Source organism: Stegodyphus dumicola, chromosome 2 (assembly GCF_044657685.1).
Source record: "Stegodyphus dumicola isolate Sdum_Otavi_A_Nest chromosome 2, ASM4465768v1".
NCBI lineage: Eukaryota > Metazoa > Arthropoda > Arachnida > Araneae > Eresidae > Stegodyphus > Stegodyphus dumicola.
Genome location: NC_140769.1, coordinates 55,484,791 through 55,500,183, shown reverse-complemented (window position 1 = coordinate 55,500,183; position 15,393 = coordinate 55,484,791). Strand labels below are relative to the sequence as shown.

Genomic DNA, 15,393 nt, shown 5'->3' with positions numbered 1-15,393 from the left:
GACAAGTTAGTCGGTATTCTCGGCACAGCAATTACGGGACTTTGAACAGCGGAACTTTGTAGCTGAACAAGAAATTATGTCTGTTTATAGAAATAAAGAAAAAGTATTTCACATAAAAAGAAGCAACTTAAACAACTTACATTGAAAGAAATGTTTAATAAAGTAAACAAATAAATATTAAGCTTTTTTTTTTTTTTTTTTTTTTTTTTTTTTTTTTGTAAATTTTGATACCCTTTAGATCATAATTGTTCTTTATTTCATAAATTACGGTTTCATATTTTTAATTTTAGAATTTCTGCATGCCATCTTACGAGATTTAAACTGATGATCTATAATCCGGAAAAATCGATAATCCGGAATCGCCGAAGTCCCGATTAACGACTTTTGACTGTATTTACAGTATTCTTGTAGTGAAATACTGTAAATAAATGTATTAATACAACTGCAGCAACAAATTCAAAATATTAGGTATAGTGGACCCCTGTCAGTTTGATCTCAAAGACTAGCAAAATTATTCCAATTATCAGCAAATCAGATTGCGAAAAGTATTCTAAAAATCATTTCTTTGAGATATCTGCACTTTGAAGTTAACTGAAATCCAGAATTAATAGAATTCATATAATTTTCACAAGAAAAACTAAAAGCTGAAATCAAGCACTTCAAATACTAATGGTGAAAACAAAATATTTTAACTACATCTGAGAAGTTATATTATTAGGCAGGATTTTCTTATGGATAATTTCCTATGTAATCCAATGATGTTTCTATTTAGCAAAATTATCAATTCATGGAATAATGAAGCTTTACTACCTCAACCCTCAGTTAAATCAACACAACTTTGCTACCATTTAGTTTGATGTATTCTGCTGCGCAGAAAAACCTTACAAATTTAATACGAGTATCTGCAAATTATGCAAATTCCTTTCCTTCTGATAACTATTTTATATTTTTCCAACAACTTGGCTAAACATTGGAAAAAAGACATTTTCACTCTACATTTCAGAGCCGTGTCATTCCTAACAGATGATGATCCATAATATTTTTTAATATAAATGGCATGTTGACAGATTCCAGCTAGAATATACATTGAAAGGCTTAATTGAAGCTTCAGCATAGAGGAGAAAAATTATTTTTTCAATAAATTACTCTTCTCTATATTGCAGCTTTTATTTTTGACTTTTCAGGAAAAGTAACCTTAAATGGGCAAATGTGATTGTTAGAAATGGATATGATATTTCTTTTCTGTTGCAAAACATATGTAAAATGATTTTAAAGATCCTCCAAAGATCAAAACAATCAAGAAATGACTGAAATTCAAGTGTAAAAAAAAAAATCAATGTTGCTTAACTTTGTGATTTGTGCTGTACTTGGAAATGCTTGTGTTGTCAAGAAGTGATTTTTCATCAGTGATTTTAAAGACTGCCCACTGTAAACATATTTCTAGAAATACATCTTTTCTGACTTTGCAAAAGTCATTTAATATTTGCATTTGTTTGTTCAGTTGAAAAGGGAGAAATTGTTAAAATTTGAGATTTGCCATGAACAGAAATAGACGCTGTGCATTAACTTTAGCAACATCAACCAAACAAATGGAAAAACAATACAGAAAGCAACTGTATCCAAAAATCAGATAAACAATGATAATACAATATTTCTAGTTGCCAAAGAAGTGTTGATTATCACGCAAACATATAATTAAAGTTTCATTTTTTCACCTGAAATCTTAACTTCAACAGGATAAGTTAATTACGGCAAAACAATGCTAATTACTATCAAGAGTGCCTTTGAAGGCAACTTTCTACAAAAAATTGTACAGTCAAAAGTCGTTAATCCGGACTCGTCGGGACTTCGGCGATTCCGGATTATCGATTTTTCCGGATTATAGATCATCAGTTTAAATCTCGTAAGATGGCATGCAGAAATTCTAAAATTAAAAATATGAAACCCTAATTTATGAAATAAAGAACAATTATGATCTAAAGGGTATCAAAATTTGCAAAAAGAAAAAGCTTAATATTTATTTGTTTACTTAAATAAACATTTCTTTCAATGTAAGTTATTTAAGTTTTGCTTCGTTTCATGTGATAATACTTTCTCTTTAATTCTATTAAACAGACATAATTTCTTGTTTAGTTACAAAGTTCCGCTGTTCAAGTCCTATAATTGCTGTGTCGAGAACACCGACTAATTTGTCAATCGAAATTTTTTCGTTTTCAATAACCTCTGTCACTTTTCTTCGCTATCAGAAGCGAATTATAATGACGAGGACCTTGTTTTAAATCATATCAAAGACGGAGCATATCGAGATGAAATACTACATTTGGTAAGGAATTATAAGCCAAATAAAATAAAAACATCTGATCTTCAATTATAAGCCAAATAAAATAAAAACATCTGCGCTGAAGATAAGGATAGTGTTGACAGATCAACTTCCAAATCATTACGCGCCCGGCGGGGGGTGGGGCGTTACCCCCGCTGAGCAGCGTGAAATTGATAAACAGATTTCGGATTTCAAAACATACTTTCGCTTTAGATCCTTTACATATTAACAAATATATATCGGAAATTCTATTTGATATAATCGAAAGTTTAAGCTTACTTTTATAAAATTGCTCTTACAGTCTGCAAAAAATAATAAGCCGGATCCAATTCGAAAATTAAGGAACAACGCAATCATCAACATTAACTGAAATAGATAATTAGATAATTTTAGCTTATACGTCCATTATACATAAAACGCGCACGCGAAAACATATTCTGCACTTGCGCACACTCATATGCGCAGTCGTAAAAGGCCTCACGCGCACGCGTAAACGCTTTTGCGCATGTGTCAACGCGGCGCATGCGCAGAAAGTTTTTAGTTTTGAGGTCCGAATTATAGATCATTCCGAATTATGGGTGTCCGAATTAACGACTTTTGACTGTATAGAATTTTTGTTACAAATGGAGACAATAATAATATTTATGCTGTCAAGCTACTGTATTACAAGAATTAATTCCAGAACGCAATTATCAGCAATTTAGACTTTGAGCATGCACTATAATTAAATGTAGTTTCTAACACAAAATACCAAAAATGTATCAATATTTTGTTAAATTTTTTTTTACCCCAATTTTTTTAATCACCTGTGTTTGTTTCATTGAATGAGATAAAGCACAACTGGTTATTTACATAAAGGAAATGATGTCTTCATACAGACTTTCTAAGAGAAACTAGCTTTTATTTATATTACACATGGAGAAACCCATTAACAACATTCATTCAGCTAGTCCTAGATATCAACCCAACTAAGATGAAAATTTTAAAACTTAAATGACAAGCCATATCTTCTAATCATTTAAAAATCTTTTACAGTTTCTGTTCCCTGAATGTGAAATATATTAATAGCATTTTTTCCTTTCACTACAACTTACAGCAAAAGGTAGAAATTTTGCAGAAAAGCTTTACTTATTATTTTCACTTTCTTTGTTACACGTTTCTTTTTTCCCAAGTTAATTTAATTATAAAATGTTTATGCAAACAATTTACATGGAACAATATAACACTGTTCTAAGAGAAATTAGTAAATTGCTAATTTTATAATAACTTGGTAAAATGCTAATTTCATGCATCTTTTAGTTTAAAATGAAGTTTACTAAAAAATTAATAGCTTATTAATAAGCACATGTAAAAAAATGACTGGAATAAATCTTTACTTTGTAAATTAGGCTTGCTAATAAACAAAATAAATATTGCATAACCATCAAGTACAACTTGTAAAAATAAACACTGGGTATAATACAATACATTTAAAAAAAATTAAAGGCTTATGCAATAAACTTACATCAACATTTTGAATATCGATTGCACTTTCTAATTCTTTTACAGGATCCCTCAATAGTTCTCTGATGTAATCTGTGAGAGCTTCCAGAGATCTTTGACCTCTGTATTCTCGTTTCATCAGCTTTCCATTTCTAATCAATTTCAGAGTAGGATACTTAGAGATTTTGAAACGCTGAGCTAAATTTGCTATATAAATAAATAAATATGAGATCTGTTTGCCTATTTAATCTACAAAATTATTTAAAATGACTGATTAGATTTGAAATAAACATCATTCTTTACATATTTACCCTTCAAGTGATAAAAGATTTGCCCAAAAGCCTCAACTCCCCGAAAAGGCCATAAATAAATATTTTCTTGATTATATATTACACACACACAAATAAAGATTTATTTACATTTTCCGATTATTAGCACCACTGAAACGTCAAAGAAATTTTAGCAGCTAATTTTTCGCCAAGCTAATGCACGAAAGGCAACAATCATTTTCAAAATGGTAGCACAGAAAGAATTCCATAAAAGAGCAATCAATAAAATTTAAAAAGCAAGAAACATAAGTAACATTAATTCAGAAACGCCATGGGTTATCACATCTTTGTGGCATGCTGCTTTGCCTCTAACTTTTTAGCAGGCATGTGACTATCATTCACAAAACACCTCAAAGAAAAATTCTGCAACTAATTATTTGTGTTTACCATAAAAAAGAGCCCTTGCATATATGCAGAAAATGTTATACTACTTTAATCATAGCAGTTCTTTAAATAAGTTATAAATATATGGAGTATTTTTTAAATTTAATTTCCTTGCCTATTTAAAAAAAGAAAAAAAAAAAAAAAAACTTACAAATCTGCCCCCACAATGAATTTTCATGAAATTTAATTTTGTTTAACCAAAAGTGAGCTTAAATTATACACATTAGTGGTTTAACAAAATTCTATCATACAAGCAGATACACACTACAAGTATTCCATTCAATAACAACTGTGTGAACTTTTTTTTTTTTTTTTTTGCATTAGCTGTTAGTGTGTAGGAAGGAGTTTTACAATGCACATAACTGCCAATGAAATTGATTAAAATTCAGAATTCTTGTTATGAACATTAACCCTTTAACTGTCGAGTTATTTTGATGATTTGGGTACACAAATTGTCAATTTTTTTTATTGGAAAAATCAAATGTTTAGTACAAAATAAAATATACTTAAGTAGTTAAAAATTGATATTTTGAAGTACATGGGTAAAATTTTTAAAGTTTTGTAGAAACTGCGTATTTGCTTGAGGCGGCTGCCACTCAAAATGGCAGTTGTAAAGTTTGCTTCTAGTGGAGCATTATTTTCTAGAAATGAAAGAAGATTAATTATTTTCTAAAAAATAAATAAATGGAAAAAAATAAATAAAAGTGAATGCGTATCAGTAGTTCAGTAATTCAGTCTTGTATGGTACAACTGGAAACACTTTTCCAAGCACAAACCAACTCCACAATCACTACACCAGCACCGTGTTTCCTTCCTTATTTATCTTTTTCGCATTTTTATCCTTTTTTGAACAACACACTTTGCACTGTCTTGTAGGCTCACGTTTTACAGGAGTAGGAGGAATATAGGAAATAAAATGTCATTCAGTAAGACGGGCAAGGTTATCTATTGTAGATGGTCTGCCAACATTCTTTTGTCCAGAAGCTGCATCATATTTATGTAAAAGCTCTTCTACAACTTGGATTCAAAATTCTAAAAATGCAATACGTTTCCCAACTACATTTTTATAGAGTAAATATGAGTTCCAAAGTACCTTGTCTAGTAAATGTAAAAATATCTTTTTATAATATTTTTTCTGACGTTTTCGGATTGTTGGATGAAAGGATATTTCCTAATCACAGCGATCTACACCACCCATAGTTAGACTGTAGTCAGAAACAATCTTCGGCTTGAGTATATCTTCATTTTTGAGGCTGACCATGGAAGTATCACGAATACTGCTTATCAAACACACATCCTTCATCTTCGGTAGAAAAATCTAAATCATCTATATAACGTTTCAAAGAACTGGACGCCATTTTACAACAAAAAGATCCCGTGCACTTTGAACCAAAGAACTTATAACCTCTAACCTTTGAAATCTTCAGTTAAAGTGCTGTCATCTATTGAATTGAGCGCACATTAACTTTTCCCGAGATACAGTCGGGTTTGACAAAGAGATGAAGCCGAAATAAACGTATCCTGATATATATTCGGGTATAACAATACGATGCACTCAAAAAAAAAAAAAAAAAAAAAAAAAAAAAAAAAACCCCGAGTAATACTCGGGCGTGACATTTTCGAACACCAGTGCTGTGCCCGAGATTATCTCGGGCATGACCATGACAGTTAAAGGGTTAAAGAACCTCAAATATTCAGCTTTTTTTTTTTTTTTTTTTTTTCTTGGTCTAGACATTAATTTTAGCTTACTGTATGAATTACTGAATAATCAAATCACAATAACATTCTCATATATATAATTATATATAATTATATCTGATTTCATCATTATATCCGATTTCTTACAATTAGTTTTATCCTTACTACTATTATTTTAAAAACACTGAAAGACTTAAATAACTTCCCATATAGAATAGCTGAAACATTAAAAAAGCCCCCAGTATTCGGGATTGTCTTATAGGGCAAACACAGAAAAAATTATATAAATTAAAACCATTATAAAATATAAAAATCACTCACCAATATATTTAAAATCCTGCAAAATTCTTACACTTATCATCTATAACAAATAGCTCCTCAAATATATTCTTATATTGTTAAGAGGTTCATCATATACGTGCTCCATTTTGTACCTAGCAAGTCAATTTCAGTTTTTTTAATCAATATCCCATAACAAGTCACCCTCACTGCCATCCATAGCATTAGAAATTCATAACTTTAGAAGGATTTAATCACTGTTTCCACTTTTACTTTTTTCTCACAATTTGATTATGAAATCACATAGCACATCAAATGTTACAGCCTGCATAGCTCCAGCTTTTGTAACTTTTTGCTACTAATCATCCAGTTATTTCATTGTTCAGAGATGTGATCTTTGAATGGTTTATTCAGGGAGACATATAAAGATTGTAGCATCAAAGTTAAACCCTCTGGTATAACAGTAATCTTCGTATTGTTCCTTGCTAAGCGATTTTTAGTGTTCTCAATTACATAATTGAGAAATATATTCCTCATGAACGAAATGCATTGATTTCATAGTACACCTGGTCTCTTCTGCCACACATTTTCATTGTAAAATTTTAAATCATTCTATCTTCACATCTTTTCATAAAAAGAAAATGACAGGTGGGAATTTTATTTTAGGAGTAGTTTTCCTCATGCACGTTAATACTACCGTAAACCTGTCTTTTCATAGCCTGTACTTCTGACCCGAACAGTTTTTACGCCTTTTGTTTTCATAATTGCTTATCAAGTCGAAGTTCATTAGTGTTTGATACATATTTCCAATATTAGATAATCAAAAGTCATATTTTTGCCTCATACAATAACTTGTGAAAACTCGTGACTTTATGGTCAAGATCTAGTGGTAATTTCTGAGCTATTTTTATTTTCTGCCATAGTACCAGATTTTTTTTTCTTGTTCATGAAATGACTGCACCAACCTACTCTTGCTTTTAAATTCTTTATCTTGTTCTAGATTGGCCTGTACTCCTTTCAATACATAAGAACTACTTATATTTCTTGTAAAAACATAACAAATCTGCCTCTGTTCTTGTATCCCTTCTGAAATGTTATTTTCTAAATCTGACCAGCAAGCTATTCCTCTCCTCATAGAACATTTTTTTTTTTTTTTCATTGCAATTACTTTTAATGAGATCTTCATCCTTGTTGGAACACAGTTGTTCAGATTCTTTAGCCTGCTTTTATGACTTTTAACTTAAAGCTTGTTTCCTATTTTCTTCTTTTCATTAGTTCCATGATTAGGTCCACACTTTATATATTTTACGCCGATTGGACAATTTACAACGAAACTTCTTAGTGATACACTTAGTCTATAAAAGACGGGGAAATTTTATATCCTCCATTTTACTCGGCCAATTGACAAAATTTGACTTGCACTTTTCATGTTCTGAAAACACGACACATATGTAAGCTAAGATATTCATTTTGACATAAAAACCTAACTTTTCTGAAATAACATGCTTATTTTTATTCATATTTTGATTATATAACTCAAATTATGCCTAAAAACCAAATTTTGTAAAACTTGGCATGAAATTTAATCAGTAATTCGTAAATTTATTGTAGCACACTTTTTCCACTTTGTGCCGTGATTAATTCATGCCAAACTCCTCAGTTTAAGGTAACCTATTTCAATTTCCCTTTCATTCTACAAGACTGGAAAAAAGTATTTTACTTTTTTTGCATATATATTTTACTTCATACTATATTTTTTAATAACACTTGTTATATTTACTTTTTTCTTTTTAGAATTTCAGTTTAATTCTTTGAATTGCATGGTTGAATTACAGCACTTTAAATAGTTATTTTTAAAATTTATATTTATAATATTCATCTTTAGCATTCTTGCTAGCCAATGCTTTAAATCTGCACTAGTAAAATATATGAGTCAACTTATTATATTTAGTGTGCAATGTTTCTTTTGATCTTTCTCCCATTTTTAGCTTAGATTTCAAGAACAAACACCAAGTAAATATAACAGCAAATATAATACTAAATGTTCATTTGCACTACAGTCTGGTAGTTTGAAAACTAAAGCGTTAACGAAACACTACTGTTTTGTGTTTAAAATATAAGTAATACTTTAAATATTTGCAAATCAAATAGTAAATTATAACTTGAACAGTAGCTATTGTAACTGGAAACAACAGTTAAATCTTGTAGACCCTATGAGACAGATAGCAAGTTATCATTACATCTTGATTAACTTGCAAAATACAAAAGGCTTAAATAACCTTTTTATTTTACTTCTAGTTTAAACATAAAGGCACAACTTGTGAATATTTTAAATGAACACAAAAGACAATTTAAAGCAGCGACTAGCAAGAATGCTACAACCAGAATATAATTTTTAAACAGAGCTGGTTAAAAATACTAACAGCAATACATGATTGCCAGAAGCTCTCTAAACTAAGGATTCAAAACCCTCAACTTAAATACACACAAAACTTGCCTTCTGGTGAGGAATACGGAAAGAAGTTATAGTAAAGACTTATTCGTAATGATGCACAAATATGAAATCAGCAAAATAAATTTTATTCTGTACAAAATGAAATGAAGTAAAATAATAGACATTAAAATGGCAAAGGTAAAAATTTACTGTTATGAAAGCAAAAAAGAACATCTTTAAACTTTATATTACTATTCTTCAGTAATCAAAAAATAGCTTTTCATGTATTAATAAATAGGCATTATTAATAAAAATGAAAATTAAGAAATTTCCCATGAATTATCCACAGTAAAAGTTTATGTGGAAATTTAAGGTTAAAAATAACTGTTGCAATTCACTGAAGATTATAAGGAAGTACATAAACTATATTTGGCATCATTATCGCTTATAACAAATATCACAAAGTTCAAAATGTGCTAATATATAAATTCATGGATATATTAAATTTATAAAACTAACTTTAAAGTACAAATTTTAAATATAAATCAGAAAAATGGGCAAATTTTATTTAGATTGAACCTAAATTTTGAAAGTGATAGACTCAAGTAAGTTTAATTAAAAAAGAGAATAATAAATACATATCAAACTTAATTAACATCGAGGAGCTAAAATTTTGGGACCTAATTTTTAAAAAACTGTCCAGATGATTTTTATAAAACTTGGCACTTTGACAATAATTCGATGCATAGGATCGAAATATGGAAATAAATCAGTATGTCATTTCAGAAAACTCAGATTTTTTATCAAAATACCTAAATTAAAGCAAAGCTATATACAAGTCGAATATATATTTTAAGTTGTGCTTTCGAGAAATGAAGAACACAAGTTAAATTTTGTCAGTCAGCCCCTAGAATGGGAGATATGGAAATGTTTTTTTAGGAGGGGGGGGGGGAATCAGTGTACATGTAAGTCCATGACGTGGCACCTGCTTCTATAGTGTTGCCAGATGCAAGAACATTATTTGTTCCAAATAATTACTTATTTAAACTAAATTCAGAGGCCATTGATATTTCGGGAGTTGCCTTATAGGACACGTATATGCTAAAACTATAAAACTTTGACAAAAATTTATACATCATTTTGTCCGCAAAAACAGACAATATCTCTTTACAGTTACTATACATAGTCCAATAGCCACAAGACTGGTGTTATACTGCTTAGGAGGGCTGGACAGCATCCACGAGCTATTCTCTTTGCATTTTTACATTGAATAAATATTTAATAATCTTATTGTTTTATCCACTGCAGTATTAAGGAATGCTATTTATTTTTAGTAGTTATTTTATTTACTATGATTGAGATGTTTTAACATATTTTTTTAATTTGTAAACCTAACATTTGATGGTACCTAAGAATACCATAGGTGCCAAAAGTAATGCTAGTTTGCTAATGAATGTATATCTTCCTGCAAGAACATAAACTTTAAGGTAAAACAAAAAAAGTAAGACATCTCTTAGATCTCAATAAAACGACACATTATTCTATAGAGCAAATGAACATTATTCTGTATGATGAACAATTCCCTCCTACTCTGAAGCTATATTATGGGCAATAACAGACAGTGTTGACCAAAAATTTATAAAAAGAATGATACCTATAACAGTTGTCAGTTCCAAAATGTGATGAACAAATAACTTAGAAAAAAAAAAAAAAAAAAAAAAAAAAAGAGGTCTTAATGATGAAAGTTACTAAATATGATTAAGTGTTGAAAATTATGTTCATGATATAGGGTAAATGAAAAATTTAATAAAGATATTTTTTTATTGTTAAATTTTCTCAAAAGAACTTTTAATAAGGATGATTCATTTTAAGTTTCCTCTTCATATTTTTTAAGTATAATTACTTAAAGCTTTCACATTTTGAATATCTACACTGTATATATATATAGCTGCACATAAAATATTATAACATTCTGTTATCATTGCAATTTTTACAGATAAACAATACGTATACAGATAGATATATAGAAAAAATATAAACACAGTCAACTGTAATTTCTTTTAACTGAAAATGAATATGGAAAATGCTAAGTAATGCAATGTTTCACATTTCTGACAAACATATTATTGACAGAAACAAAATCAATTTATCAATGCAAATGTATTATTTAATATATACAAAAAAAGAATTCGGTTAAAAGAACAAAATTTACAATTATATAAAAACTAATTAATAAATTTCATGAAAAATAGCATGAATTATAATTGTTAAGAATAATTAATAATTTTCTTACTTTCTGCAACAGAATCAACTTTTCCAAATAAAACTCTAGAAGTTTGCTGAAGAAAATTAAAAATAATTAACATTCTCAGCATTTTTATTTTATGATTTATCACAATAAAGTACATTTTTCTGCACAAATAAATAAAATACATATGTTATCATAAATGCATGAAATCCACTTATTTACTGTGCTTCTTAATTAACCGTGCATACAATTATTAATTGTATTTTTCTGAAAGAGCTATACAACACAGTTTGAGTGCCATGGTGGTCATTTTGGCTTCTTTCTTTTTCCCCACAGTTCAATACTAGGAAAAGGGAATGACCGGGAACAGCAGCAAGGAAAACATTCTCACATTTCATGATAAAATTCTCCAAAAACCCTACCGTGGGAGAACATGATTTATATTATATTGTTTTTTTTGTGAAAGCTTCATCTATTTCCATAATTTTGTAGAGTTCATCGATTTCTTTTGTTTAAAAACAGGAGAAAATGACAAGAAATTGATTCCTATCCCTCTCATGTAATTATTCCAATCAACTATTCTGTTGTGATTCGTTTGAAGCATGCTTTATATTTATAAAACTCAACAAAAATTAATTCTGGATATCATTAAGCAAATAAATTATTAGTAATGAGAGCAGGATTGGATTGGATTATTTAATTATGGCAAAGCACATGAGGGCTATCTGCCTAAAGGGAGGGATGCCTTCTTGGAGGACTTTTTAAGGGAAAGTGGCTCGTATACACGTTACACATGGGAAAAACCATGAAAATGCCCATGCAGCCAGCCTGTTCGCGGGATTCGAACTTCGGACCGAACTACTAGTGTTCAGCGTCTATACCGCTCGGCCGCTGGTGGGCCCAGTAATGAGAACAGCTTGTGATCCAACAATAAATATTTTTTAGACACATTTTAATTTCATAAAGTGATTATTTGAATGCAATTTTTTTTTTTTTTTTGAAAAAAATTCCTTTTCTGAAGAAACAGGACAGTCACTTGTTGATCTCTTGCCAAACCCCAAGTCGTATAAACTATTGCAGGGGGGGGAAAAAAAAAAAAAAAAAACTGATTAAATAAAAGGCATGATTGTGTGAGTGATTCTTACGAAGACAATTATCACTTTTAATATAAATGGATTCATATTACTTCCTGGACATATGGCCTATCTTGATGAAAAATACAAATTTTGAGATTGTTTCTTTTTTTGAGAATGAAGATTTCACAAAATATTTGTGAATTCTTAACACATGACACAAGGATTTTCACATTTTTAACAGAAGTGCAGGAAATATAAAATGAAAGCTGCCTAAAAAATAAAAGCTATAAAATGAAAGTCTGATAACAAGAGCAAAATTCAAATCTTAGAAATTATTATGCTACGAAATAGTTCACATGGTTGTTAACCTTGAAATAAAAAATCGGGAGGTTCACCTGCCAAAAAACAAAAGTATTCGGGAGGTTATCATGCTGTGTGACAGCATCATTTTAAAGGAAATCAAAATTGATTTAAATTCGCTTCATAGAGCAGTTTATTCAACTGAATCAGCTTATTCAACTAATTATCATTCTGATGTAAAAAATACTAATTACATATTCTAACCTTCTTATGCTGAAATAATCCTGATGGGTAGGAAAAGCTTTAATTTATCAAAAAAAAAAAAAAAAAAAAAAAACTTTTCAACACATTAAAAATTAAATTTATAATGAATGTGCAAATTACTGTGCGGATAAACTTAGTAATGTACACTGCTCACAAAAAAAAAAGGGGGGGGGACAGTGCTACATCTCCCGTTCTATTGGGCCGATTGACAAAATTGAAACTGCGTTTTTCATGTCTTGAAAGTGCGACTTAGGATATATATTAGATTTATATATAGCATTGTTCTAACATCGGTATTTTGACACAAAATCAGACTTTTTTGAAATAACATATCAATATTTTTCCATATTTTGATTCTACGACTAAAATTATGCCAGAACACCAAGTTTTGTAATACTCGTACGAGTAGTTTTTAAAATATTAGCTCTCAAAATTTTAGCTCCTCAATGGTAAATATTTATTAATATCTCTTTTTTTATTAAACTTTTATTATTTTTCCTTTCATATTTCAAAATTTAGGTTAATTCCAAATAAAATTTACCCATTTTTTGTGTTTTATTTTTTAAATTTCTATTTTAAAATAATTTTTATAAATTTTTGAAAAAATTTTGAAATAAAACCTATAAAATTTTTACCATCATCTTAAAGTAGGTGTATTTTTAAGCATAACTGCAAAAAATTAGACTTTTTTATTCAAAATTTTGTAAGATAAACACGAATTTACATATTTTCGCATTTGGAAATTTGGCATCTTTTTTTTTAAGCGATCATAACACCAAATGTGCTTTATGGATTTTTGTTACAGTGAATTGCCACAGCTATTTTTAACCTTAAATTCAAGTAAAATTTTAATTATATGAACTTTTTTCCCTCAACGATGCGTAATAAATATTTATTAATACTATATGAAAACCTTTTTTTTTAAATTATAGATTATATTATTCAAATTTTTAACTATTTTTTTTTTAAATTTCTCTCTTTCTTCCTTTTTTAAAAAAAAAAAAATAGTAAATTTTTACCTTCGGCGTTTTATCGTCTGCTACTTTACCTTTCTTTAACTTCGTTTAAATCGAATTGTCTAAAACTGAGAATTTTCGCTTGATGTTTATTTGAATTTTATGAAAATATTTTATGACATTAACTGCATAATTTATTTCTAAACAAACTGTTGCTTATGAAGTGGCTGAAAGAGCGGCTTGATACTATCATCCATACTTTTAAAGCACAGTATATATTTATAGAAACATAAGATTTAGAATAATCATTTTTATAAGTTAAATTATGATATAAACATTCAACCCTCTAGAGACTGAATTAATGGAAGTTCAATGGTTATGTAGAAATGATCTGCAGCTACTTAATGGCTGGTTAAGTCAGCAGATTCTATGGACAAGTAAGAATAATTATATAAACAACACCCAACATTCTGGATTCAATTAGCAACGAGGATACGATGTTTATTAAATGAATTTAACAAGTTTTAAAACATAAAAAATCAACTCATTTTTTATCCTAAAATGTATTTTAGTGCGTAGCGTATTTTCATTATATCCTTAAAATTCTAATTTAGAATGTAATTGTCAAGAACTGAATCCTAATCATCAGTAATATAATAAGTAATTATTACAGTTATTAATAAATCCTTCTTATAAAGTAATTGCAAATATTTTTAAAAAAACTGTCTGAATGAAAATATTTTTCTATGCAAATATTTATAATTTTATATTAATCAAGATTGCACACGATATTATTTATTTACACTTCACTTCTTACTGTCAATTCTAGTAGAAGTTGCAAATCAATTATATTTATTTAAGGATTGGATTGGATTATTTAATTATGGCAAAGCACACGAGGACTATCTACCTAAAGAGAGGGATGCCTTCGTGGAGGACTTTCTAAGGGAAACTGGCTCGTATACATGTTACACATGGAGAAAACCACGAAAACGCAAATGCAGCCAGCCCGTTTGCGGGATTCGAACCTCAGACCGAACTACCAGTGTTCAGCGTCTTTACCGCTCAGCCACTGGTGGGCTATCACCATCTAAGTTTAGAAACAGCGTACTGTAACAGCAATTCAATTATTGGCGCCTTATCTTTCACGTTACTCCCGATTGGCAAGCTACATGATTTTTAATGAGTATTCGGGTTTTGCTAGTAACTTCACTTGGAAATCGCGCTTAAACTAGGTTAGTTGGTTGTTTGAACATAGAAAGAACATGAGAGCTATTTGATTAAGATGCTTTCATAGAGAACCTTTGTAAAGAGAACCTAGAAAACTACGAAAACCAACGATGCAGTCTGGGTTAGACTTCGCAACAAACAATTAGTATTTAACAATCTTCAAATGCTAGGCAACTGATAAGGCTCCAATTAAATCTGCAATTTAATATTTTATTTGCAAATATTTAAAATATTGTTGTATTCTTAGACACAAAAAGCAGAATTTAAGTTTTGTTAACTCGTTAGTAAACTACCAAGCCATAGTGCAAATGAATATTCAATTTCTTTTGCAATAATTGTATTCACTTATTATTCTTGGAATATGAGCTAAAGAAGGAACGTTCTTGGAAGATT

The 15,393-nt window shown here is 29.3% G+C and overlaps 1 protein-coding gene across 1 annotated transcript in view; it reads right to left on the bottom strand.

The window, feature by feature from the left end:
• Positions 1–15,393, bottom strand: part of ERp44 (Endoplasmic reticulum protein 44) — a 72,542-nt gene that overhangs the window by 42,670 nt on the left and 14,479 nt on the right. The window contains exons 4-5 of the mRNA XM_085810670.1: positions 11,220–11,265; positions 3,825–4,009 (exon numbers count right to left, since the gene is read on the bottom strand). Of these exons, the coding sequence (XP_085666796.1) occupies positions 3,825–4,009; positions 11,220–11,265 (231 nt within the window). The remainder of the gene's footprint in view (positions 1–3,824; positions 4,010–11,219; positions 11,266–15,393) is intronic.